Source organism: Microchirus variegatus, assembly GCF_963457635.1.
Source record: "Microchirus variegatus genome assembly, chromosome: 3".
NCBI classification, from domain to species: domain Eukaryota; kingdom Metazoa; phylum Chordata; class Actinopteri; order Pleuronectiformes; family Soleidae; genus Microchirus; species Microchirus variegatus.
Window position 1 is genome coordinate 30074815 of NC_139804.1, and position 27987 is coordinate 30102801.

General features: G+C 40.6%; 3 protein-coding genes across 3 annotated transcripts; 2 read left to right on the forward strand and 1 right to left on the reverse strand.

Moving 5' to 3' along the window:
- Positions 1-4437: 4437 nt before the first annotated feature.
- On the forward strand, positions 4438-14354 carry tmprss4a (transmembrane serine protease 4a). The gene is made up of 13 exons (XM_083886131.1): positions 4438-4559; positions 9608-9662; positions 9901-10044; positions 10188-10340; positions 10456-10582; positions 10688-10807; positions 11329-11372; positions 11638-11800; positions 11918-12084; positions 12459-12554; positions 12647-12789; positions 13177-13329; positions 14067-14354. The coding sequence occupies exons 1-13, from the start codon at positions 4554-4556 to the stop codon at positions 14076-14078; spliced, it is 1383 nt and encodes a 460-aa protein (XP_083742257.1). The 5' UTR covers positions 4438-4553; the 3' UTR covers positions 14079-14354.
- A 1176-nt stretch (positions 14355-15530) lies between these two features.
- On the reverse strand, positions 15531-22662 carry mre11a (MRE11 homolog A, double strand break repair nuclease). Its single transcript, XM_083886795.1, has 19 exons — positions 22611-22662; positions 22311-22443; positions 22021-22181; positions 21841-21928; positions 21586-21727; positions 21386-21500; positions 20926-21111; positions 20657-20828; positions 19845-19925; positions 19638-19767; positions 19433-19533; positions 18550-18720; positions 18370-18429; positions 18124-18298; positions 16553-16642; positions 16328-16392; positions 16181-16242; positions 15998-16085; positions 15531-15810 (listed from the first exon to the last, which is right to left on the reverse strand). The coding sequence occupies exons 1-19, from the start codon at positions 22628-22630 to the stop codon at positions 15769-15771; spliced, it is 2082 nt and encodes a 693-aa protein (XP_083742921.1). The 5' UTR covers positions 22631-22662; the 3' UTR covers positions 15531-15768.
- Positions 22663-23703: 1041 nt separating this feature from the next.
- On the forward strand, positions 23704-27985 carry cep57 (centrosomal protein 57). The gene is made up of 11 exons (XM_083886564.1): positions 23704-23859; positions 24256-24439; positions 24750-24932; positions 25048-25169; positions 25326-25454; positions 26092-26169; positions 26266-26361; positions 26535-26615; positions 26712-26941; positions 27036-27180; positions 27260-27985. Exons 1-11 carry the CDS (start codon positions 23833-23835, stop codon positions 27455-27457), a joined length of 1473 nt encoding a protein of 490 aa, XP_083742690.1. The 5' UTR covers positions 23704-23832; the 3' UTR covers positions 27458-27985.
- The last annotated feature ends 2 nt before the right edge of the window (positions 27986-27987 follow it).

Consider the following 27987-nt stretch of genomic DNA (forward strand, 5'->3'; position numbering starts at 1 on the left):
TTATCAACAGAGTATTTTATTTTCATTTTTTCCCAAATGCTAGATGTTACTCTATCCCGACCAATTGTCTGAATTAAATTATTTGTGTTTACATGGATACTAGGAGGAAATGACCCATTCCTCACAGTATATAATAGAGGGAATGTTGACTGAGTTTTTCTTTTAGAATCAGAAATTCTTTAGTCAACATGTCAGATGTCTCCAATTCTATCACACTGGACCTTTAAGTTGTGAGCCATACAGTGCAGCACCAGTGAAACAGTCTATGTGAGCTTTTAAAAGACACCGATACATTTTCAATTGCAGCATAGAATTACAACACAATTTAAACCACTGTAATGCAAATGTGAGCATGTGCCATGCTCACATTTGCATCTCTTCAGAGGAGAGTAGAGCAGAGCTACACTCTCACTCTCACAGCTCCAATTGGAAGTCGCGTTCTTAACAGTGCCCAATGAAATTCTGTTTTGTGTATTTCTACCCAGGTCCAACCCTACTCTAAACTACCCAATCCCAGTCACCCAAGGTTAGTAATGTTAGGCTGTGGCTGAGGTATGGCCACAAAGATATATATATAAAAAATATATATATATATGTTTGTGTGGCAGGTTCACATTATTTAAATTAAATATTTAAAATTATTTATTAATAGGTACTACTTTGGAAAAAGAGACAAGCCTTCACAAAGACAAACATGGTAAAGGGTAGACTTGTTAAACAACACCACCATGACAGCTTTGGCATTGTTTGAATAATGACATCAGCTCAAAGTGCTGCTGTTCCGCCTCGCAGAGTAACAACTATGGTGGGAGGTGCTCACTATGAATGCTCCAGGCAGCAAAATTAATGAATCCCTCTTTTTAAAAGACAAGTCAAATTAAGTTAGTTTCAATCTCGCTGAGATGTAATAAAAAATGAGACTCCTCACTGCAGGAAAGTCCAACCCACAGACTTTTAATCTGCTGAAATTTGTATCTAGTGTGATGTTATAATGGGGTCTTGAGGTTGTGTGGGTGTTTGTGATACTCTTTTCCTGCTTCCTGTAAAAGTATCTACTGATCCTTTATTTTGTGCCTGCCTTTATGAGCAGAGAGCAGACTATTTTGGGGGTTTCTTGGAACCACAGCGACAGTTTGCAGGAAATAATTCAATTTTGCCATCACAACACACTGAGAGGTGAAACTAATACTCTGTTACTATGATCAAGGCTTCAAGGCCATAGCATTATTCTATAGGGCTCTTTATGAAGACCACATCCACCACTCTGTCATGAGAAACCGTAAATACGTACTCACAGGCTGCAAAGGTTACATAAAAAGTATAGTTCCCGCTTCACAGTGGATAGCAAAAGTACTTCCTTATACTGTAATCCTATTCAATAAAGTCAGTCAGGTGAGGTGAGTGACAAGCGACTCAGTATGTATTGTATTATCACTGGTGTAATGCGAGAATTGGATTATGGGATTTGTCTGTTTTGGTATATCCAAATATAAATACTTTAGACAACATATGCCAGAAGAAAAAGAAAAAAAATGGACACTTGTTAAAGCCCTTTCTTCCTGGAAAGGCAATTTATATTTTCCTCACTAACTTCATAGATAATATATGCTGACAATAGGTTGAAAGCAATTGAAATTATGTGCAAAAAGAAAAAAGCAGTGGTTCAATGGCTCTGGACATAAATTTAAGTGGAGAGAGAGGGAGGGAGAGAGAGGGAGGGAGAGAGAGAGGGAGAGAGAGAGATAAGGGCAGAGGGTGGTCCCCAGTGAACAAATAAAAGTCATTTGAGAAAGAATCTGTGAGACTAGGAATAACATTTTCCACCAGCATGAGCTTCTGAGGCTCCACTGACTAGAAGTGAAAACTGCTTTACAGGTGAGGAATTACTTCGGTTAGTTACCAAAGTGTGGACCATAAAGTAATAAATGCCATTCTGTAGATGTTCGCCTGTGCACTTTTGCAAACTTAATCGAGAAATGAACTTTGATCAATTTCTAATCAAATCAGTGTAAGCCTGTTTGATAAGGAGGCGTCATGATTTAAAAGACGTTCCTATTTGTGCAACTTTACCGTCTATTCAAACCTATGGTGACTTTGTTTTAAAAAAAATAAAACAGGCCATTTCACAAGTGAACATTTCAGGTTATTTGCTTTACTTGTTTATAAATGATAAAGGTGATGAAAAACGCGCCAGTGCGAGCGATCGATCTAGGATCATGCCGTGCAATCACTGCTTAGCTTAGATTTGCACACAATCTCCACCTGCTGCCACACCGTTTGCAAGTCATAAAGGAGCAGAGGTAAAACATTGACTTTTCTTTAAACATGTAGCATAAATGTTTGAAAATAAATGTCTGGGATATACACTGTGAATATAAACATCTCAGCAATAGCCCTGACATCATCCTGTTAATATGTAACCCATGTGGACTACATGCCGTTCAGGAGATCACTGGTCTTATAAATTGTCCTCGAGATTGACATGTGCCCCAATTTCTAAGGAACATGGCTGCACTTTTAGCAGAAACCATTGTGTTTATTGACAAAGACATAAAGAATAATGGGCTGATTCGTTTATCCGTCTGTTATGGATTGTTGTTGCTGTGAGGGCTGATGCCATTATGAACAAAATGATCCAGTTCGACTCAGCAGAACAATAAAAGCCTCAAGTCAAACAAGGGTGTAAAAAAGATTAATTATATCCCTGCACTGCTCTCATCTTCTCTTTTACAGCGTGTGCAAACAACTTTTCAGCCATTGTTCAACCATGTCACACAGGATAAACCGTGCGACTGCACAATATTCAAGTGATTTACAGAGTGGGGAAATGTGCTACATTAGAGCCAATGGAAACGGGTGATTTATTGTGCATACAGTATAGTCCAGCAAATCACTTTGACATGAAACTCACTTTAACGAAGCTCAGTCAGCCAAACACACAAAGAGAAGGTCATGCAATGTATTTTATGCCAGGGTGGAGACTGGCGGCTTTATGGCAACATGAATATCAACAAGGTTAACAGAGGTTGTTGCAAGACATTAAGGGGCCATCAACCTCTAACTGATGTATTCAGTGTGAAGCTATAACAGTATATACTTTATGTAACCATCTGATGCACAGGTATCATAAATGTAGATAAATATTCACTGACTACATGATAGGTGACTAAGAAGAGAGAGAGCTTTCACTAGATTTAACAGTTGAGGTCAGGTGACACAATCAGCTGCTCTTTCCAACTCTGGATCAATTCTCTTCTTCTTTCTTTCCCTCCTCCCGCTTCCTGATCAAGCCTCGTTTCCTCACCTGTGTGCACTCAATTTTGCCAAAGCACTGATCGTGTGACCAGAGTGGACACTGGATTCACAGTTTACATCCTTCACATGTGCTGCTGTATTCATATATATATATTCACTGGTTGAAACAGGCATGTGTCACTGCATGCCACAAACCAAAGTGTCAAAACAAGCAGCAGGTGACGTTATTGACACGGGTGCGGCTGCAACTGCAGCATTCTTGTGTGTTTTGCTGTAACCCATACCCAATAGGCTTCGCACATCTAATTCAATTCTCAAATAACGTTTAACACTGTACAGCATTAAAAAATAACCTCTTAGATTTGTTGTTTTAGCAATGTTATAATTGATGGGGCCCTAAGACTTTTGCACAGTACTGTATGAGAGATGTAAATATAATATCCGAGCTACTTTCTACCTAATGCACAAACGTATTTAACCAAAGGTTTAATATTCCAATATTGTTTGAATGTTTATTTTAGTTTGCCGTCCAACAGGAACCTCTGACTGATACCACCTGAATGACTTCTTTTTATAATGTCAAAACAACACACCTCAGCCTCCGGGCATGTTAGTGGACACACACACACACATGATGCCATGTTGTGTCTGGGTTTGTGTGCCCGTATGCCACACTTTTTTGTTTTTAAATGTATTTATATGTTTCCAAATGTGTGGCTGTGTGTGTTTGGGTTTAATTTGAGAGGAAAACGGCAGTGGCGCTAAAGGAAAAGATTGACACAACAGAAGAAAAGGTATCGAGTGGGTTTATGTCCAGAGGGTTTGAAAAGTTTGGAGTGGGAGGATTAGTGGGAGGAGTGACAAAACTAGGGAGGGAGAGACAGAGTGAGGAGCATTCAGGTGTCACATTACCTGGAATATTTCAGTTTTGTTTTGTCAGCAGGGCTTGGTCGCTGCGCTACACACGAGCAGTCCTTTATTAAAGCCTTGGTGTTGTAGAAAGGGCCAGACGAGGAATCCTTTAAGGCAGATTCAGTTACCTCACTATAGAAAGGAGAGAGAGAGAGAGAGAGAGAGAGAGAGAGAGAGAGAGAGAGAGAGAGAGAGAGAGAGAGGGAGAGGGATTGAATTAGACCAGGTTACACAGTTAAAGCCAGTGGAGAAGGACGAAGGACATACACAGGACAGGACAGGGGTTTCTGAGGAGTCCCACCTCCAGCAAGGGAGGGCAGCGTTTACTTGTCGCTGTCTGTCAGATGAGGTGCATCTGGGCCTAAATCGAAAAAGACAACTACATCATGTGGGTGAGTGTCGCTGGTTGCAGAGTCGACATATTCATCAGAAAGATAGCAACAAGTTGTTGGTTTGCATTGGAGTGGCTTTTGGAGGGAAAAAACAGTCTCTGTGTATCCTGGGAACAGGTTTGTCATCTTACGCAGTTACAAAGCGACATTGTTATACTTTTTTCAGTTGCATGTTGGAAACTAAACTAAAAACCGCTTACTTGTGCTTGTTACATGTCACTGGTGTGTGATCATTGACTTGTGGTGCAAGACACAATAGATTACACTGGGTTACAAAAAAAATGTTGTCTATGTCTGGTGTATTCACCGCAGATATGGCAGAATACATCAGGCTTATTTTTGCAAGATCTTCTAGTTGAAGCCATTTCATTCACTTGTAATATATATAAAAAACAATTAGTCATAAGTTGGCACATGCAAAATCTTCAGAATTTTGCATCATGACGTGGAAATACCTGCACATGTAAACAAAAACAAATATGTAGCCTTGTTCAGAAAGTAGACCTGATTGAGCAAAACCAATGTGATTTTTGGATTCAGCACATCACAATGATCCTAAATCAGCTAAAAAAAACTTAAACAATAAATTTGGTGTTGACCAGTGTTATGCGATAATCCCGCTGATACTCATTCATTTTATATAGCTGCAATAAATATTAAATACACGTGATGCCTGCATGTGCCTTATAAATACATAACAAAGTGTGCATAACACTGGTCTAGATCTCTGTCTTTGATTAATGTAGACGCTCAAAAGCCCTTTTGTGAATGTTTCACCTCATTGGAACATAATCCAACAAAGCTGAAAGACAGTAACAGGGAGCAGCAGGTTTGGACAAAAGGATTACCATGACACAGATTTTTAAAGTTGACCCAGTTTATACTTTGCTGCTGGTGCCGGAGCATTTACCACTACTGTGTCCACAATTGGTGAGTTGTTGATGTAGAAATAATATGCGCAAGGTGTGATTACACTTGGATACTGCCAACTGCCCTGCCTAATAAACCAGTTTGTTAGTCACGTTTTCAAAAAATGATGACGCCTGTATCCAATGAGATACTCTCATATATCATGATGTGGCAAAACTGAATGTGCCGTTTCATTTATCTGGCTTATTGAACTAATACATCAGGTGATAATGGCCTGTAATGTTCTGACACCTGCTATCAGATATTCTACTCAGGTGGCTGCTAAATTTCTAAATCAAATATTTTGGTAATATTACTATGATCCAACTTTCACTATGTTTTAATAATTGTATGTTCAAATACCTAATACTATAGATCGGGGCGTTTCAGAAGATCCTATTACAGAAAAAGGGTCAGTGACTTGCTATGAACTAGGGCTGAACAATTTAATATAAATATCCAATTGTGATTATTTTGACTAAAATTGCGATATGAGAGGGATTGGTAATGTTTACATAATTATTCTAATTTTCATTTGAATAACACATTTAAAAATGATAACAGTGACATGTGTGCAGGTCTGTGTGAAACAAAGATGTAAGATGAAAATATTTAATCTATAATGGTCATTTGACACACTTTTACACACATTTAAAAATTGCAGCAATTTGATTAATTGACACTTTGTCAGTGAACATTTCAGTGAGTATGTGCCATGTTACAAATCATGCAGGTGAAGCTTTCCTTAATCCAATGAAAGGAGAAATCAGAGAATGATTTGACATGCATAAGTGGGAGATAAAACTAAATGTAAGGATGGGATGTGTGCCACATTTAAGGCTCAGCGGGATTTTATGAATCTCTTCTACATTTCTCAACAAAACTGAGACAAAGTGGCTGATTTATATCAGAATAAATCAAACCCTCTTCAAAAAAGAGAGAAAAACTATTCAACATTTTATAGATGTGCCATCCATCCTTTTTTTTTTTTTTTTTTTACCTTTTTTGTTTCAGTGTCGATTGAAAAAACCTAGCAAAAAACATCCTGTTACTAAAATAACATCAGTAGATGGGCCTGGTGGCAAAGGGATATGCAAATGAGGGAAATTTAACTAAAACATTAAAGCAGAAGTGAAATTCAGAGAACAGGATACCAGAGCAGTTGGCTGGTTTGTTTAGCTACAGTTTCAGGCAATTCCTAATTTAGTCATCAGAGGTTCAACATTAGATGTTTCTTTTTTTCTTTACCAAAAGTAGACAACGGAAGAACAACAGGTTGAAGAAAGTGCTCTTCTGTAAGTGTTATCATAGGAGATGAAATTATCTAAATAGACCAAATAACTTTTATTTTTGACAAATATAAGCTCACAAATTGGATAACAACCTCTGTTGGTGCACCAAGAAACGGATTAGGACTAAATCATTTAATTTCAAAACAGCGAAATAGAGTTATTGTTGAAATAGTAGTGATTTCTAACTAACAGTTTGTCTCAGTGACAAATAGACTATTATGCAGAGCCAACTATGACAATTGTAAAGAAAAGTCACATGCATCAGTAATAATCTATGCGGTTTCCATGATCCCTTAAGGATGCAAATGATTTGTCAGAGGGATTAAGACATTATTAGTTACTACATTCAAGGGGTTCTTTTAACGCAAGGCACAGTTGTAAACATTCTGATGAATGATAACTGTTAGTTTCCTCAGTTTCAGGAGAGCATGATAGTTCTATACTGTATACTAAACTAAACTGTCCGGACTTGCATGAACTGAACAGAGCCATCATGAATGTCATCAGTTCTTGCTGAAACCTGTCAAAATGTCTGGTGGGAAAAAGGCCAAGTGAGTAATGCGTCGGTCTTGAGCCTGACATTTTGGAGGACAACAATACAGGCGTGGGTTGTTGCTTTAGCACCTGGTAGACTCAGAAAACATTGTTGGGCTGTTCAAACTACTCAACAACTAAAGATGACTTTAGAACAAAGACAAAGAGTAAGGTATTCTTTAATGCTGGGCTTAGCTTTCTATTTAGCTTTCTATTTTACAGACTCGCATAGTGATGTTTATATAGTTGTTCATAATGCAAATGCAGTGGCAGTGACATTTGGAAAGGTACCTACTGCGAAAAATTAGGACACCAAGTGTGCACCATTGGAGCAGGCACCACTAGTACTAGTGAATTTCACGTGGACATCCACACATTATCGTTTCATTCATTTCCATCACCGAAATTGTCTTTTTTTAAATAAATATACAGCACGATAAGGACACCCCTTGGGACACTGTCATGTAGGGGCAGTAGGGAACTTCCTAACGGCACCATTTTTGATTGGAAGGACACCCACAGGACATAAACCTGCAAGGTCATCTTATAGGACACTGTATCTGTATTGTATTCTCCACTAGAAAGGCACTCCTTTAAAAACAAACATCTTTCATTTATATTTAGCTTTAGAGGCCACACATTAATAACAGCCACTTTGCTATAAGGGCACTATAGGGCCAGGGTCCCTCCGTGCACGCCACTGTTCAAATGCGTCACTTAATCTCAAAGAGGCTAACTAGCTTGCCAACAAGTGTCTACAAAAACTGTCACTGTCACTTCTGCGACAGTACAGCCTCCAAACTCATACACATATTCAATATTTAACGTGTTTAGAAACGAAGTGGACACAACTAACTAAAGAAAAGTCCCAGTACAGCTACTTACTGTTGTTGAGTATAATTAAGCCACTCCAAAGCTGAGTCACCGCATGCTATGAATGACACACACACACACACACACACACACACACCAGTGCGTGGCTAACGTTAGCAGCTAACTACCAAATAAATGAAAGAGCTTTTGGGTTACCTTGTTAGAATTGTATGTCCATCCATCTGCTGGTAATGACCGCCACACCCTCCTCCTCCTCCTCCTCCTCCTCCTCCTCCACCTGTCGCTCCAGTGCTGCAGAGAACATCAAACTCATGGTAAGAGGAAAGAAACACACCTGCAGCCTGGAGTTATTAGCAAAAATAAAATGGCGTTCTCCCCACTGCACCTTGCAGTCGTCATACTAGAGTTTACCAAACTGTCACAACAGATGCAACTTACTTCTTAAAACGTCATATAAACATTATATTTGGTCACAAATATTGGTGACATTTCTTTGACAATGTGACAAAGTCATTACTTTACAGAATCTAAGGTGACACTTTTTAAAAGCTTGATAGTGTTTGAGCAGAAGAAGAATAGTTGTATGTTTCGAATGGTGTCATCTCTGAATCATATCCATAATAACTTGATGCAGCTTATTAGTAGTGTTTACACGCTGTACTTGAGGGCAACACCCACATGATAAACATTTAAAATGTCAGACTACACTGGCACACACTACAGGTGTAGATGCCCAGGTTTTAGTTCTTTGAAAGGGCCTACAACCATGGCATTATCAACACTGGCCTGTACATCCTGGCCTGACAACCGGTTTTGAAAGGTTGAATAACACAAAGGTTGGGAAGCGCCATAGGATCCTACCCACTGTACAGGGAATATAACTTTTCTTTCACCCTACACACACAATACAGAGTGAAATATACTCTTTGCAATATTTTTTTTAAGAATAGAGTTGGGGTTTAACCACCTGGCGTCAAGTGTTTGCAGGCAGGTTCGGTCATGTCTCTCTTTACCACCCCGCATGTAACAGTGGACCGTCCCACACAAAGCCACACAGTACTGAACATTTATGGTGGGGTCAAATTGTCTGTGTGTGTGTTAACAGATTATGGGAACTGCCTGAAGCATATGGAGCGGCTGACATACTTATACATACATCGCAGCAAATGGGTGAAACATGACAACTCAAGACAACTATTACACAACTTTGAGCCACATTTTCTATGTGTTTGTTGCCTTTTTGGACCGATAATTAATTTACACTTTAATATATCAAAACAATTGCCTGAAAATAAACACAAAACATTGCATACAGATACTGTATGTAAGCTCAGGATTCAAAATTACACAATCACACAGACCTACAACTCCTCCCAGGAGTGAACACACTGGGTATTTACACTCAAGCAATGCTGCGCTCACAGTTGTTTTTGACACCCATGCTCAATTCATCTCGTGTATTTCACGCTCTTTCACCAGACATCCGCCCAGGTGCAAGAGGAAAGCGCCAGACCGTTGAATTCCAGGCAGCCAGGTAAGCTTTCAGCTGGGGTTTGGATTTGTTATAATGTATATAAGTTGGTGCACTAGTAGAATAATTTCATGACTATTATGTCGAACACTTGGAAACTGTGGCGTGGGACTGTACATCAGCCTTGTAGCACTTGACGAACTTTCCCATTCTATCTTTTCATATGCTTTTGATTCTGTCATGTCACTTTTTGTGATGTTGTTTCTCACATACGTTTGTGACCCCCCTGCTTCTTCCCCAGTGGTTCCACGGCCCGGCCGTCACAGAAGGCCCATGACTGCTTCAGCGACTCAGAAAGACAAGGCGTCTAAGAGGAAGAGAGTGTTGCTGACTGTCTTGTCAGTGGTAGTGTTGCTGGGAATATTGGCCACTGCAGCATATTTCAGTGAGTCACTGTGTTTAACATCAATTCCTTCCTCAAAAGACCCAGTGTCCATTTTTTCGACTTGGATAGTAGAAAACTAACACAACAGGATTCTGCCATCCAAACACAACACAATTCTAACCCGAATCCTCTTTTCCTTTCAGTTAAGAAGCTCATCGACAGCAAATACTTCTTCTGTTCAAAATCATTCAAGTTCATCCCATTAGACAAAACCTGTGATGGGATAGATGACTGTGCTGGCGGTCAGGATGAAATTACATGCATGTCAAGCTTTACCGTCAACACTACATATCCAGGTAAACAAAAAAGAAACACCACGTTGCCATCACAGACACCAAAACAAAGCCTGAATATGATTCATCTTTTGTTCCTATCTGTGGCATCCCTCCCTCCCTCCCTCCCTCCCTCCAGTGCGTCTCATGTCCAATAAGCAGGTCCTGCAGGTGTACAGTCCTGGCGCAGGTTGGAGGAGTGTGTGCGGTGAAGACTGGACCGAGCAGCACACAAAGACAGCATGCAATCAGCTGGGATACGCAGAGTGAGTTTACACTCACATATGGACATGCCGCAGAAGGTTTAGCACACGTATCTGATCTTAATCAAGTCTCACATCGCCTCTCTTACGTCGTCTGTTTTTCGACAGTAAACCTAAGAGCACCCCTGTACCAGTGAACACGTTATTGTCCTCCCTGAGAAGTGGGCCGTTCACAGCCGTCAGACCTGCGACGAAAACCACACCGATACATCAGGCTACCATTGACCGGTAAGACAGTCAACACATTAGTCATCAAATGGAAAAAAAAAATCATAATTCATTACTGGATTATTTCTCATTGTTATGATCTAAAAGAAATGCAGCTCATTTGCTGTTAATTATGAATTATACCCTCCTTTTTTTATGCTTCGATCAATTCATTTCTCTCAAACCAGCATTCGATACAGATACATGTGACACTTTTGTTTTCTCTTTCACGTTTTAACTTCTACTTTCTACTCCCCCCTCCCCCCGTCCCCCTTCCTGTGTCTCTTGTTATTCAGAGACAGTTATTGTCTTGTTCTTGGAGTTTCTCTTCCTAGATAACAAAAAAATCCCCCACAGTTTTTGTTCCCTCGCGATCGAATCCCCTAGCAAAGTAAACAACACAGGCCGGCATTTTGATCAAACTGCAAAATGAACAGGGGAAGTGTTCTACAGCTGGGTGGAGTTGGGTGTGTGTTTTTGAATTGCTATCGTGAAGCCAAGTACAGGTGTAACTTTTAATGTTTTTCTTGTTTTTTTTACAGCAGTGTGTGCAGATCTGGATCTGTGATAACTTTGTCTTGTTCAGGTGAGATTTTTAGTAAAACAGTCACTCACAGTGTTTACGACTGTATGCCTAGTTTCACACCAACAGGCCCCGACATGTCTACAGTGAGCAGCAAAACTATTTCTTGACAACATGTGTCATCATTCACGTAATATAAATATAAAGGGTGTTGGGGAGTGGGAGGGGGCAATCCAGTGTGGGGGAAAAAAAGACATAAAATAAATGCTTGAAAGAATGGAGCACAGTAAGGAAAATGATCATTAAAAAAACAACCTTTGTTTGTCAGACTGTGGATTGGTGGGCAATCAGGACCGCATTGTCGGGGGCACAGATGCGGTCATCGAGGACTGGCCGTGGCAGGTCAGCCTACAGCAGGGCGGCCAGCACACGTGTGGAGGATCCCTGGTGTCACCTCGTTGGGTAGTCACTGCTGCCCACTGCTTCACAGGGTCGGTCGAGTCTTCACTGTACACTGTTTCGTTTCCAGTGACATTCATTTTCGGGTTGAAATCTAACACAATAAACTCACTCATGTCCTCCTCTATCGCCCCTTTTGGGCCTTGCAGCAGTAAGAAGGAGCTGTCTCGCTGGAAAGTGGTGTCAGGGCGGACGTTCATGGGCTCACTGGGAGGTTCCAGCGTGGACAGAATCGTTGTGAATGAAGCGTACGATCCAGCACGAAATGACCACGACATAGCACTGATGAGACTCAGCAGCCCGATCACAGTGGGAGGTTAGAGTTCAATTTAATGTTCAATCTGCTATGTTCATTAGTGTTTCTGTAGTCTGTGTCAAGTAGCTGTAATGGGACAAGGAAGAGCGCATACTAGGCCCAGAGGCGCAGCTTGTGAACAGGCATTGTGTTAGATTATTTATAACATAATGGTGATGAACACTGGTTGGAAGGGCCCCCTGGGAATTTTTGCTTAGGGCCCCTACGGACTCTAGAATCGCCTCTGACTAGGCCGCTCTATTGCCCTCTAGTGGAGTCATACAGCAAGCTCGTTTAGCTCAGATGAATAACTTTAGCTTTTAATTTTAAACGACACAAACGTACACACCTACAAGATTAAAATTGTCATACCAATTGCGCTGCTTGTTTTCCAGACGCCCGCAAGCCAGTATGCCTCCCTCCTAAAGCTTTTGGCCTCGCAGCTGGAACTACCATGGCGGTGACAGGCTGGGGATACCTGGAGGAAAATGGTGAGAAAGATGAACACTAAAAAGGGCTTTAAATTAACAAAAAATGAAAAAGGACTCAAATGTCAAATGTTGTATCCCTGTTCTGCCATCAGGTAGGGTTTCTCCTTCTCTTCAGAAGGCCAGCATCCCTTTGATAGACCACAGTGTGTGCGCCAGTCCCACAGTGTATGGCAGTGCTGTGTCCCAAAATATGATCTGCGCTGGTTTCATGAAGGGGGGAATTGATGCCTGCCAGGTAACCATCCACTGAATCCAGTAACAATCAATACTGATTAGAAGAGCTCTGGTAACTGATGTCAAAAGAAGGCCATTTTGGCAGGAAGCTGCACTGTTTAAATCTGTAGAAATATACAGTGTACCAGGTGATACATCAAGCGACATGCATCTTCACCAGCTTTTTCCATAAAAACTAAAGATAGTGGATAGATGTTGTGCCCCAGGATAAAAATAACAGATCCCTAGAAACAGTAGCATAGTGATTGCTTAATATCAGGTACATAATCCAATGCTAATTATTGGATTTGTATTGTTATAGTGAGTTATTCTTCTTCAAAAGAACCATTACTTGTGGGTATGGATCATCCAAATTTCACCTTTTCCCCAATCCTTCCTCTTATCCCAGGGCGACAGTGGGGGTCCTCTGGTGCACTTCTCCTCCTCTCGATGGCGTCTGTTTGGAGTAGTGAGCTGGGGGGTCGGCTGTGCCCGAGAAAGAAGGCCAGGTGTCTACTGCAGCGTGGAAGAAATGCTCAACTGGATTCACACAGTCATGGAGGTACAGAATACACAAATATTACTGTGTTCGTAAAGTCTTTCTCTTTTGCTTTTATTCTCCTAAATATCTTGTTTGCTCCGTTTGTCTAAGTGCTTTGTAAATGTGTGTTTTTTCAAGACTTCATTTATATTGCACTTTTCATACAAAGTGATGTAACTCAAAGTGCATCACAGAATAAAAAAAAAAAACAAAGCCCCTCTCTGGCAATCACTCATCACCCACCATCCTACTACATGTAAAGCACACATAACAAAACGGAAATACCGGCAAAGGTAAGATGAAAACACAGCGGAAACTGAAAGCACTAGTGATTTAGCAGAAATCCCAAGGGATAAAACGAGAGTAGATAAATAAATAAGGAGATGAATACAGCCAATTACAGAACAGGCAGTGTAATACATATAATGTCAATGAATATGCTATATAAATAACATCATTAGTAGCTTTGCCCCCTTGCTTTCTGTTTTACACCACTGAAACCACACGATTATCCATTTGCTTCCGTATCTGTGGAGATCTACATCTACAGCTAGTCCATAGACCTCAGAATAATATAATAAAATAATATATTATTAGCTTTGGGATGAAACCAATACGTATAATTTTTTCCAACAACATCCCTGATAAATTATACAATTCCGAACTTAACTACTACGTGAAAGTCAAAATCAGCTTTTTTTGGTAAAACAAACCAAAAAAAATCACCCCACTGCTCTTTCTTTTTTGCATCCTTGCAGAGAAACTCCTGAGAGAAGACTCCAGTCCAGGCGACCACAGCCAGAGTGACCATGTGAGACCATAGGAGAGAAAGGGGAAGATGTAGATAACCTGTTAACACAGCCATCATGCATAAGCATGCATACAAAAACACAAATTCACATTTTTACAACCCTGATTACAGGTGATTGTTTGTGCCATTTCAGGCTCTTATCTCAGGGGACAAGTATATACTGTATGTGGCTGTCTGTTGCTGGCCAGTCTGAAGTCTTCACGGCACAACGAAACAAACAATTACGACATAAATTATTTTGTATTGACAGACCCACTTCAACAGGGTTTGACTATCAGTCTTCAAACAGTTCTATTTTGCACCTTAGCAGACTGGCAGACCTCAGACATAATGTACTTGATAACTGTGATTTTAGGTGCGAGATGTTTTAGGAGGGTTCGTGGGGTTAAAGCTATTATTAAAGACAGGCATCGAGTGTGAAGCCTCAGGTTATTATTACCACTAGTTACATTAGTTCCGTGCGTACATGGCGCACATTCAGTTGATCTGATTTGTGCCCCTGTGAATGGACAAACGCACCTTCAATAGAGAGGATGACGACGTGCTTGCTCCCTACCACAAAAACGGTCGACATGAGCACTTTAATTGAAAGAGTGAGAATTACTTGACCTTACTGTGTGTATATGTGCATGTTTGTGAGTGTTACTTATCTCTTTGGGACCTGGGGTTATAACTGGTTAGGGTTAGGGATAATGCTTTGTTTAGGCTGTCCAAATGAATGGACGTCAACGCGGTGTCCTAAGAAGCTGTGCAAACCTGTGTGTGTGTGTAATGTAGATGATTCATGTGCACTGAATATAATCACACTGTGTTCTTGGTGCCTTCACACGCACCGAGGCTCAATTAATTGAGATCAGGTGTGCCTTTGGAAAACCCACAACACTCAGTGTGATGCCATGTTATTTTGCCTGCACCGCCAGAGAATTTTTCATTTTATTTTGTGCACTTGGGCAAAACTACACCATCATCTCTTCAATTGTTCTTTAATGTATGTAGCAAACACGAAGCCAAGCTGTGTCACATTTTTTTTTAAATATGTTCTATTTGGCATTATTGAATTTAAAAATGATAGTTAATAGTGATTGGATTTTCAGTCCAACAGTGGGAGACAGTTGACTGTATAAAGGGTATATGTTGATTGTGTTTACCTGTAAATGTAAATATGTATGTAAATAGAATAAAGACATTTTTCTTTAACATGCCTTTTGTGCTATCGTGTCATTTGTAGTTACTGGAAACTGGATCTCACACACACACGCATGCACACAAAATACTTCTTTCACTGTCACACTAAAGGTTTGGACTTGATTATACTGCCCCCATATGGTGAACTGATGTAGTTTACTGTGTGTGACAACTATTGGAGAGTTTTCAACACCAAACAGAGCATTTCATGACTTTGCTATGAGAGTGAAAAACATTTATTTTTCCTGAATATTAGGGTTTTACCATAAAGGCTGAACCTTGAACATGAGCAGCTTATTAATGTTAATTATCTACTGTCAGCACCAGGAAGACGTGGGTGCTTAAGTAAAGGCAAACATGCACTCAAAACAACGCAGTACCAACCGGTTTCTGGATTACAAAGAACCCGTTTACGACAAATCAACAACACACAAAGTATTACGCAGTCAATGATGCACTTGAGGTTATTTCCGTGAACGATGGCTGGGGCCTTTGAATGGGTTATCCTGAATGAGAAAAACAAACAAACAGAAGACAAGAGAAATAGGATTTGAATGGATCATGTTTTACTAATCATAAGGGTAGACTTTAAAAAGAAAAGAGATGAGGAATTCAGATGAGTTTCACTTCCTGGAAAACTTAACAATAACAATTTTCCCCAGCTCACTGTTATTCAATCAGATTAATTCTTACCTCATCATCATCATCACTGTCATCAAACGCAACTCCTCTGGACTGGCTCTGAGAGCTGAAAGATGATGACGATGCTGCTGCTGATGCTCTGTGTTTAACAAGAGAAAGGCACAGGGAAAAGTTTTCAAATGTGCAGGTGGTGGATTTCTGGATTAGCATACTGAATATCAAAGCAATCATTACCTGGGAGGAGGTCGAGAAGCTTTCATGTCAGGGAAATCTTCATCTGAATCATTAATGGTGAACTGCAGATAGATAAAGAGTTGAGAGGATGGTATAGATCACATACATTCAAACTGCTCAGATGAACGTGTTTTTGACATTACTTACGTCATCTGGCAAATAAGATTTGCTGGCTCCAGTTCGAGACGGTTTTTGAGATGTAGCTTGAAACGCTGAAGAATGAGGAGGTGTGGAGCGAGGGATGAGTAAAGGTTAAAGAATTTGAATCATGAAGGATGTCATTAAATCAAAACAAACTTTCTGTCACTTTCCTGTAATGTTTCTACCTGCAGTATTAGCCACGTCTGGAGAACATCACAGACACTCTCTTACCTTGCATAATGCTTCTGCTTTGTGTTGTTGTTGTTGTTGTTTTTCGGCCACGACCTCGACCAGCTGGTTTTGGTTCAGAAGCTGTTGCTCCTAAAAAAGACAGATGTAAACAGCGACGTGAAACAAGAGCATCCCCTAATTGTATGCTTTTGTTTTATTGTTCTGCCAAACCAACAATGTCACATTTTCGTGTTGAATAAAATATCAACATTTACAGTAGATTAGCTGAAATAATCCCTAATAATCATGGCTAATGTCCCCTCCTGCAGAATTCTTTACAATGAGAGTCAAAATGGCCTCAGGCCCATCGGTTTTGGAACTCTATTCCACAATCCAATCCAGACTGTCTGTACTTATTTAAAACACAGCTCAAACCCCACCTCTTTAGACAAGCATGCTATTGATTTTCCTTCTATTTAAATTAACCTATTTATAGCATTTTTCCTCTTTTTATTACTTATTAATAGCACTACGGGGACTTCAAGTGTCATTAAAAGCTAATAACCTAATAAATAAAATGTATTATTATTAGTAGCACTTTTTTTATTTTAATGTTAAAGCACATACAAACTGACAGGGCATACTACAAGTGCAGCTGCAATTCAGCAGCCAACTCTGAATAAAGTCAGAGTTTAGCTGAAGAGTGGACTTTGTCCCCAGTTTTGAAAAGTCCTTTGTCAAAAGTTCAATGAATGGTGTTGACTGCCCTCTACTGGAATTTATGAGCATCAACCCTGTTAACTTCAAGTGAGGATACAACACCAATCTCTTACCATCCATCCATCCATTTTCTACCGTTTTACCCTCCACATGAGAGTCGTGGGATGTGCTGGTGCCTATCTCAGCTGACATAGGGCAATAGGCGGGGTCAATCCTGGACAGTTCGCCAGTCCATCACAGGGCCACATATAGAGACAAACAACCATTCACTCACACTCTCACACCTACGGTCAATTTAGAGTAATTTAGAGCCAATTTACCTAATCCCCATATTGCATGTTATTGGACTGTGGGAGGAAGCCGGAGAACCTGGAGAAAATCCATGCACACACGGGGAGAACATGGACACTCCATGCAGAAAGGCCCTTGTTCCAATCTTATTCTTGCTGCAAAGGCAGGAGTGCTAACCACTACAATTTCTTACCATTCGTGTTCATTTCAGTGCATGTACAAGTCAAAGTTAATCAGATGACCTCTCACTTTTGCTACTATATTTGACCCAACCACTGTTATTCTAGACTGCCCACCTACAGATTAACATTCTAAAAAAAGAACAACATGATGTTGTTCATGTGCACATGAGAACATGCAAACTGCACGTGAATGGAACCAAACAAACGTCATAAGTGCCTTGAGAATTAGGTCAGATTATTGTTCATGAGAGAAAACGTGACCGTATTAATGAGAGTTCATCATTCAAACTAATAATCAGTGGCGTGTTTGCATCGAGTCATTGCTTAACTAGGTCAACATTCTTGAATAAACCTCTGGAGGATTTATTTCCATGTCGGACATACCTCCGAGTTTCGATTTTCACTTTGCATTTGTGACAAACGGCGACAGTGACTCACCTCTCCCTCTCCCTCGGCTACCGCGTCCCCTGCTGCCACGCCCTCGCGTCGGGGGAGGTAACGGGACAGGGTCTTCGTCGGAATCCATGGTGATGTCGACAAATTCACCCGATACATCCGGGTCTAAAGGCACGTCACCGCGTTCCAGTCGGAGAGCTTTGGCTCTGTTAATAGCCTGAGAAAGAAAATAAAGAGTTTTAATACAGCAAAAAAGGATTGAGACTTGTGCCTTTGACACACACTTACCTCTCTGATTTCAATCTCCTCCTCAGTTGTGTTCTTTTTGGAGTCTCTGAATTGTCGGACCTGAACATATAAAAATGATATTCTCTTATAAAAACATATATAGATGCACATAATATAATTGCGTATTATAATACTGCATGATAAAGTTTAATATTACTACAAGACCTCTACCAGTTTTACCTCTGTATCGATGTCCTGTTCTGAAGTTATTCCTCTGGCCTGGAGGTGGCGCTGTGTCTTTTCTAGCTGATACGTGATGAGCTCCTGGATAGCATCTTTCTCATCTTTGTCTACAAACTCTTGAATGGCCTTCCCCATGCCCTGCTCCGTCAACAGGGACAGCTGCACTGTCTGTAAAAGTATACGGAAGCAACTTTGGTGAGAGAACACACTGCAATAATGATGATATACAATGTGATACAATGAGATCAATATTGTGAAAAATTGAATGATGATTTCACAGTGGCCCCCTTCCAATGTAATACTTCTGTAATGATTATTACTAACAATTTAATGCATTAAATGGAAGGTTTTACAAAGCAATACTTATAGGTTTCTACAAATCCAAAATAGGTACAATACCATTCAAAGGTTTGGGGTCACCTATACAATTTATTTGTGTTTTCCATTTACAGTCACACTTTCATTCATCAAAAGAGTTGCAAAATGAATAGGAAATATAGTCAAGACATTGACAAGATTAGAAATAATTTTTTTTTTTTCAAATGTTGCCCTTTTTGCCCTCTATACACCTATGTACATATTTCATTAAAAAACAGATTTTTGCAGCTAGAATAGTCGTTTACCACATTAACAATGTATAGAGTGTATTTATGATTCATTTAATGTTATAGTCATTGAAAAAAAGGGCTTTTCCTTCAAAAATAAGGACATTTCTAAATGACCACTTTATTACAATTCCTCTGCATATTAAGTACATTACTATAAACACAGCAAGACAGACAACAAATCACAGACAGCCTTCAACCATCACAATACACAGTAACTATGTTATGACACCTTGTCTGTATGTGATTGTCAATCCATGCATGTGCTGTTGTACCTGCTCAGCTGCTTCGAAGTACTGTTTCACCAGGTTCTCGACTCTCTGTCCTTCAACCGCAGTAGTTTTCAACAGCTTGCTGTAATCAACGTTGAACTCATCTAAAAAAAAAGCACAAAGTTCGAAGCTAATGTCAGATAGAGAATAATGTGTACACTGGTCTGTGGCGATGATTCACAGCTGTGGATTTCTTCTGAGCACAGACCTTTTATATTCTCCTTTTGCTCACGTTGCCTGAGAAAGTGGATGAGGTCTTTTGGGTTGGCCACACGGTCCACAAACTTCTGACTGAAGCGAGCAGTGTTGAACGCCTCAAACCCTCCACTGTAGTCCACCTGGGGAAGGCAGTGACTCAGTGGCGTGGAATCGTTTCACGCAAGTGTAAATATAAGGGTGTGTGTGCATATCTTACTCTCAGGCGAATGAGAGGTTTCTCTGGCGTGAGTGGACATCCAAGTCTCTCCCTCTCAGCTTCTTCTAACATCTCCATGACCTTATGAACAGCAAAAAGAAAGAGTGAGGTTCCATTCAGACTTTATCACAGAGTAATAGACCAGTGAAAAAAACACAGAAAAAACAGCACAGGGTATATGCAGGAATCCTGAAGTTAATTTCAATACCTTTTTTACTTTTTTAAGATTTTTTCAAGAACTTCTCAAAATATTTTAAGACCTTATAACAACTTCAAGCTGTAATCAGCAACACATACAGTATTTAGCTTACAAAACAGTTTTAGTTTGCAATTAAATCTATAGAAAACAACCACACAAAAGTACTCATACAGTAAACTGGAAAGGAACAACGCTCGAAATAAATACTTTTTAAGACCCCGCGGACACCCTGCAGCACATTTAAAAAGAGATTCCAATGCACAAAAAAATCCACAATAATATTCACTCACTCAGTCAGCCACTCACACATCCACTTACGATCTACCCTCCACATGAGACTCGTGGAGGGACGCTGGTGCCAATCCTAGCCGACATAGCTCGAAAGGGCGGGGTACACCGTGGACAGATTGTCAGTCCATCACAGGGCCAAATAGAGACAAACAACCATTCACTCTCACACTCACACCTATGGTCAATTTTGAGTGTCCAATTTGTCTAATCCCCAACTCTGCATGTGGACAGTGGGACGAAAACCGGAGAATACAACAATAACATTACTGTGCAATAATAAGTATTAAACTAGCTTTTTGTTTGGCAATAACTTGAGGGTTACCTTGGCATAGCACAAGTCCTCCACCTTCTTTGTAACCTGGGGTGTATCAGGTGTGAAGAGGTCTTCGTAATCAGCCAGCACCACATCCTGGATGAAGAACTGACGCACTGTCTTTAGTGGAATCTTCTGCAGGTTCATCTTCCTACCCTTCACCTTCAGAAGCCCAATGTGCCTGAATATACACCAACAGGTGTTCAATGAAACAACTTGATAGAACAGTCAGAATACAAGCAGAAGACAGCTGGACTCTGTGTGTGAGTTTAACATACTTTTTAGCTGCTTCTCCGGGGGACAGGGAGGTCGCTACAGAGCTGCCAGGCTGGGTCACGTAGAAAAGCTGCTGTTCATTTCTGGTCGGTGCTATCAAGCATTCATGCTCATGACCCCACACCACCAGGTCAATAAAGTCATCCAGGAACTGCTCGGGAATGTAGTTTGTTGGGCCGTGCTTACTCCTACAGAGCACACACATTGGAAAATTAAAACATAGAACACAAGAACGGTCTATGGATTACATGAAATGTACCTCTGCTGAGCTAGTCTAGTTAGTCTATAAACTAAGGAAAGACAACACAAGCAAAATCTGAATGTGTCAAATATCGTTAACAGGACCATGCAAACATCAGCGCTCAATGATTCTACAGTATTTTAAAATTTAGCACCAGAGCCCATTTAGTACCAGGTTTCGTTACCCATCCCTACAGAATGCATGCATTCATAAACATACACCTGTTCTGATGGATGGTGAAGAGGTTGAACCATTGATCTTGATCTTCTTTGGGGCGAAGCATGGTTACCTGGTTGTTGACAAACATCCTGTACAAGCGCTCGTCTGGGATAGAACCTAACACAAACACACAATAGATTTTTTAAAATTATACTTTTATCGACCGTAGAAGGATTAAGACAAATACAAATGACATACTTACCGAGACCATACAAGGCCAGCTTGGTGCTGCCTTTCTGCAAGAGGATGGGACTAATTTCTATTCTCTCTACAGACTGAGAGTGACCAAAGTGATTTACAAGACCAGAGGCACTTAGCAGATCCAGCGCACACAGACCTTCAGCCTTGGAAACCAAAACATCATTACGTTTAAACAAACACACAAAGATAATGACAAGTGGAAATTCACATATTTTCGTGTCATAAAACACCTTCTCCAATACTGGAGGCAACTTACCCCAGTGGGGTCATCATGGTTGCCGTGAATGCTGAACACAGGAATAGAGATATTCAGGTTTTCGTCCTGATAGTTAACCCAGGGGAACCTGCAACACACCAACACATACTGTAAAAAAAAAACAATAACACAATTTGTGTTGTGTTGTGTTTGTTTGACAGCTTTGTCAGAGGGACTGACTGAGTGGTGTTGAAGTTGACAGTCTGGTCACTGAGGATGTTGAAGAGTATGGGCGACTCTCCCATGCAGTATCGTCTAAGCATCGTGATGCAGTTGTGGAGACATCGACGTGTTGGCTTGTTTTCATGAAACAAATCTCCTCCCAACAGGATAAAATCCACCTGCAAACAAATTTACAAACATTTAAGACAAGTGGTCTTTAGGGATGTGCACTGATGGAGATCAAGAAACATGAATCTGATTTAATATTCTATAATCTATATCAATTGATCAAATCAGTGTGTATGTACCTGATTACTCTTGGCAATTTCGAGGATCTCATCCAGTGTCGTGTAAGTGTCATTGCCACGGATTGCGTCCTTCTCGAGGTAACCGAGGTGAACATCTGTAGCAATCAGGATCTTGAAGGTATCCTCATCCTCTCTAGAAAGTCACCAAACAGCAAAATCAGTCACAAGAAATACAAGACAGCATTGTTCGCAGCCTATATACAGTATTAACAGTATTTTTTTTATCCCACCCATCATAATTGCAGCATTTCTGGTTTTAAATTTATTCTTTTAAGATGTTTTAAATTAACACAGACTCACAAGGTGTTCTCTGAGGACATGATGGTGTGGGGAAAGGACAGATTCAGCGAATTGCTTCTCCTATGGAAAAAAGACATTGAAAAAAAAAGTCAAATGTACCAGAAGTAGGTGCTGCAACGATGAATCAGTTATCAATCTATTACTGAATGAATCATCAACTTATTTTATAATCAACTACTCGGTTTGAATGTTTTATTATAAAATTAAAACAAGTTTTCAGATTTTTCATGTGTGTTTCTACCAAGTAATATATTTAACTATACATTTATACAACGATTATGAGATAGTAAAAAAGTTAGGCTTTGTGATTTCAGGTAGTTAAATGTGATTACTTTTCGTTTCAATTTGAGAAACCGTCTCGAACACGGGTTAATGTTAAACACAATTTCCCGCATTTTACGGGCAAAACAACTCATCTTACATTGACTGACAAAATAATCGACAGATGATTCGATTATGAAAATCATTAGCAGCAGCCCTACTGTTTGCCAGCTAGCTAAGCTAGCTAATGATATGTTAGTAAAGTAGTAGCTAACAAGTGACTTAAGTTTAGGTAGTAAATGAATGCGAATATGTTAAATTAGCTTTCACTTATGCTAGACGCTGATGCGTTTAGTGTATCAATATGACTTACTCGAACTAATACAAACATATTGGGTCTGTCGAACCTTCACGTAATATATATGCATTGTTTATTATCACAAGAACAACGTGCAAAACCTTTAGTTTTTCAACACCCACCTCCTCAGAAGTCACTCCGGCCAACATGCCCTAAAATCCCGGCAAGTCTTGCAAACCCTCTCCCCGCCCCTCACAATGCTTCACAGTTGTTGTAGTTTTACTCAGCAGCATCACCGTTTTTGTAAAGTGAGCTATCTGTGAAATAAAAACTACACTTCCGGCTAGTAAGCTATGTGCATTTGTTTTGCTCATAGAGTCAGACCGGACCCGAAGTTTACCGGAAAGGAGTGTGTTGCCGTGTATGTGCGCGGTGCCTGCCGGGCCAACCTGATGTAAACATGATTCAAACCCTCCTAGAGAGGAGAAACTGGGTTAGCTGCGTTGTCTGCTGATGTTTTCTTTTCACATTAATTAGCACGACACCTATCGCAAAAAAGTCTAGACTAATTTTTAGCGTGATTTAATATGATTTAACTGCAGAATTTCGCAGAATTTACTCCCTGGTTCTGTAGGAGCGAGATAGACTGGTTCAGCTTCACTCATGTCAATGGAGACTCGGGACAGTAAGGTAAGGTTTGACTTCTACAAGTTCAACCTTATATAGACAATAGTGTTTACTTGAAGCAGTTTATATTGGATTCATGGTTAGCTAACTAGCAGCTGTTGATACAACTCGAACCTAAAAGCGTAATGAAGTTTGACGTTAGTGTGGGTGTGTGACCAACATCGTATAAGCCATACGGAGTGGAAACATTTTGACTGGTCCTCACATCTTTAAAGGGCTTCTGGGGGTCAAGACCTGGTTTTAGGGTTAGGATTAAGCTAGTTGTGATGTTTAAGGTAAGGGACTAGGGAATGTATTATGTCTATGAGTGTCCTCCCTATAAATGAAGTGCAATCGTGTGTGTGTGTGTATAATTTTCCACAGAGTTTATTTTTTATCGTTCTGTTTTTTTCTGAACAGAAGCTCCATCCTCCACCACCCAGTGGAGTGGTATCTGACATCCTGTCCCAGTCATCCTATCAAGACTATCCAGCTCACCGTCCCCTAATCAACACATTTGTGCACCACACACCCCGAGAACACACACGTCAGTCATGTCGCACCTTATCCCCCAGCAAGGCCTTCCCAGAAACCAGCAGTGCAGGTACAGTATATTTCATTTGTGTGTCGCATTCACTTCATAATGTTCCCGTTCAGGCACTGTGGTGTTTTTAGAGCTCCATGGTTACTCGTGCAACATGATGCTGCGCTACTTGAATGTCTCGGCTCGGCTGACATCTTTTCATTCCTGCACATTATCCTCTCTAAGCCACTCCTCTGCTCCCTGTGCAACGTCTTCATCTATGCTAACCTTTAAGTCATATCTTATTACGCATGTTCCCTTAACAAGCTTGTATTTTTAACAGTACACTCACACAATTCACCTGTGTGTGTGTGTGTGTGTTCGTGTGCAGCCATCTTATCTGCCTTGAGGAATCTCCAGAAAAAGATCAGGAGTTTGGAGTTGGACAAAGGACACACAGAATCTGTATTCAGAGACACAGCACACACACAGAGTGACAGAGTCACACAGGCGTCCTTCAGTAATCAGACGGACAGAGGGAGACAGATGAGTGACCCCTCCAACTGTAACCAAGGTCAGTGTATGATGTAAAAAGTCACATCCGAACCGTTCCATTCACAGTGTTATTCACTGCTTGTTATTGTCTTCTCCTTGTCTCACTCCATCCCTGGGCATCATTGTTCTGACAGTGTTGATCACCCACCTTGCTGCTGCAGAGTCTCGCTGCGTGAGACTGGAGCGACAGCTGGAACACATGAAAAGGATGTTGCACAATGTCAAAGCAGACAGGACCAACCTGGTCAAACAGCAGGTTCACCCCTCATTGTTTTTTCAACATCCGTCCTGAGACGACGTCCAAACAGAGCATTAAATAAAACTGTTCACAGCTAGTATTAAGATTGTCTCATATTAGCCTGGCATTTAGTCAATGTGTACATGTTAACAATTTGCTCCCTCAAACCGTTAGGTTTCCATGGATACAGCGGAAAAAGCCCATCAACAGCCTGACGCAGTGTCCGAGCAGGTCCACCTGGAGAAGCTGGAGCGACTTGAGCAGGAGTATCTCCGGCTAACGCGCACACAAAAGAATACTGAGGTACAAATGAAGTGAAATGTTAATTAGAATTAGTGGTAGAAGAATGTTTTATTGACCTCAACTACTGAGCTGTCCAGGTCGTGTCTTATCACTGTCAAAAGGAAGAGTACAAGATAATGCCATTATTGCTAGATGTCTGTGTAGATTCTCATTCATCCAAGTCATAATTATCCACAGTGAAACCCTGGACTTTCTTCTGTCAATTGGGATGTTGAGAGAAAGTGTTTTAGTGTCCTGGGACGTACATCTGTATCCTCAAAAGACTAGAGTGTCCCTTTTTCTACAGATGTAGTTTGACGGTTGAGTCCTAACCTAAGGACTTGAAACATATTCAAGAAATCTACATGTGATTCAATGACTTTTGGTCAATATACATGTTTATGCCAGTACATTTCTGCAAAGGCTGAATCAGACATTAATTCAAATACGACAACTGACATAATCCATGAGTGGAGAGCAACGATGGGTTAAAAAAAAAAGAAAGATCAAAACCATTTATAATTTCACATACTGGACATCTCTCTGATCTCTCTTTCGGTCTTTGGTATAGAATCACACATTTTAATTTTGAATTTAACATACTGCAATTAAGTGTTGCAATTGCTCTCTTTGTATAACGTGTGTCTGGATGTGTCAGATAAAGATGCATGAGCTGGAGATGAAACTGCAGGAGGAGGAGCATCAGAGAAAGCTGATCCAGGATAAAGCCATTCAGGTAGTGAGACGTTCACTCTCTTTAGGACGTGATCTCTCTTATAACTTACAGGACACACAAGGTCATGCATCATTTTTTTTTGTATTTTTCCCTCAGCTACAGACAGGTTTGGAGGCCAATAGGATACTGCTGCGGTCAGTGTCGCCCTCCATGACCACCAGACAGTCCAAAGAGAAGAGGTCCAGTTCACAGGTTGGTACAAGGTTTTCTATTCGACCATATTGGGATAATGTTGCTTTGCCTCCTTCATAAGTAAATGCTGAATGTGTAATTCTCTAGTGTAAGTTTTAGTCAAGTTAAAATCAAATACACTCATCCTTTTTCTGATTTGTCAGTCGTATGTTATGCTGATTTTCTTTTCCCAGAAGACTTCACTGCAGCAGTTGTCATACACACAGCCACATTATAGACTGAGCCTCAGAGACGTGCCTTTTGTAGCTGGAACGGTACTATTTTTGGTTTCTAGAGTTCAAATAAAATGGTACTTATGTCGTTTTCCTTCACGCTGTTTGTCTCCGTTTCCATCTTTCCCCCGCCCTCAGTCCATAGGCGGCAGCCACTCAGTCAGAGCAAATGTCCAGTCAGTGTTGTCTCTTCTGAAGCAGCACCAGCCACACCTCTGTAACAGCCATGTACTCTCTGGCCATGCAAACAGCTACAGGACTGTAGGCCACACGTGTGCAGACAGTTCCTCCTCTTCCTCGTCCACCGGTGGAGAGGAGCTGTCAGAGTTGATGCAAGCACTGCACAAGGAGCTGCGACTCATGAGCCTGTGAGTGTACTGGTGGCATGTACAGTATGTGCTTGATTATTCGGGGTAAAGTAGTATAAATAATGTTGTGTTTTATCGTGTGTGTGTGTTGCAGGGAGCATGAAGAATTAATGAGGCAGATGAGGGACAGCATGTCTCAGCAGGAGAGAAGGGAACTTCACAGGGAGCAGGAGACGTTGCTGCTCAAAATGGAGAGGAAAGGAGATCAGATTAGTAAACTCTACAAACATAAAACACACGTAGGTGTTTAAATTCACATATAAACACATTTTTGGGCTGTTTTTGTTTTTGTTGACCTCTTTACTGACTCTCTTGTAGATGAAGAAGCTAAGAAAGGAGGCCAGTTTACGGCACAACCATTGGAGTGAAGTTAAAACGGGTACTGCGGTGTCCACAAGAGGGCGCTCTGCTGCAGCAGTCAAACTGAAACCGGGGGAGAGAAGCAAGAGGAATCTGAAGCTGCTGAGGGACATGAAGGCTTTGCAGAACTCTTTACAGAACTCTTTACAGACCTGAAACACACCACCAGGACACAAACTCATCTCAGCAGGTTCAGTCTTGTTGGTACTGTCTTTACACACATGATCATTATTTCACCATCACTGCAACCATTGACTGATAACCACCAGGAACTAAAGTGTGGACTAAAGTGTGATTTCTTGAGAAAAACCTTATTTTGACAAACTGGGAAAATGACGGTGTCTACATTGTCTTTAATTGTTTAAGGTTTATCGTCTTCGTGTCGTGGCAGGATTCTTTATACTTTAAACAGATTATTGGTGCATGAATTCAGGATTTTTTTTTTGACACTGAGTGCTTTCTCTAGTTTTTTTTTCTTTCTGTATAACTGATTATTACCTCAGTGCTGGAAAACATTTGGTCATTTCATTTGTTTGCTCTTAAGGTATAGATTTCCAATTTTGTGCTGAAACATCTCGGTGTTGCTTGATAGTTGCACATTCTCAACTCGTATTAACATTTACAAAGTGGCTGCATCGACTGTCAGTAGTAGGAATATATCACTGCAATTTGAATAAGAGCTGAAT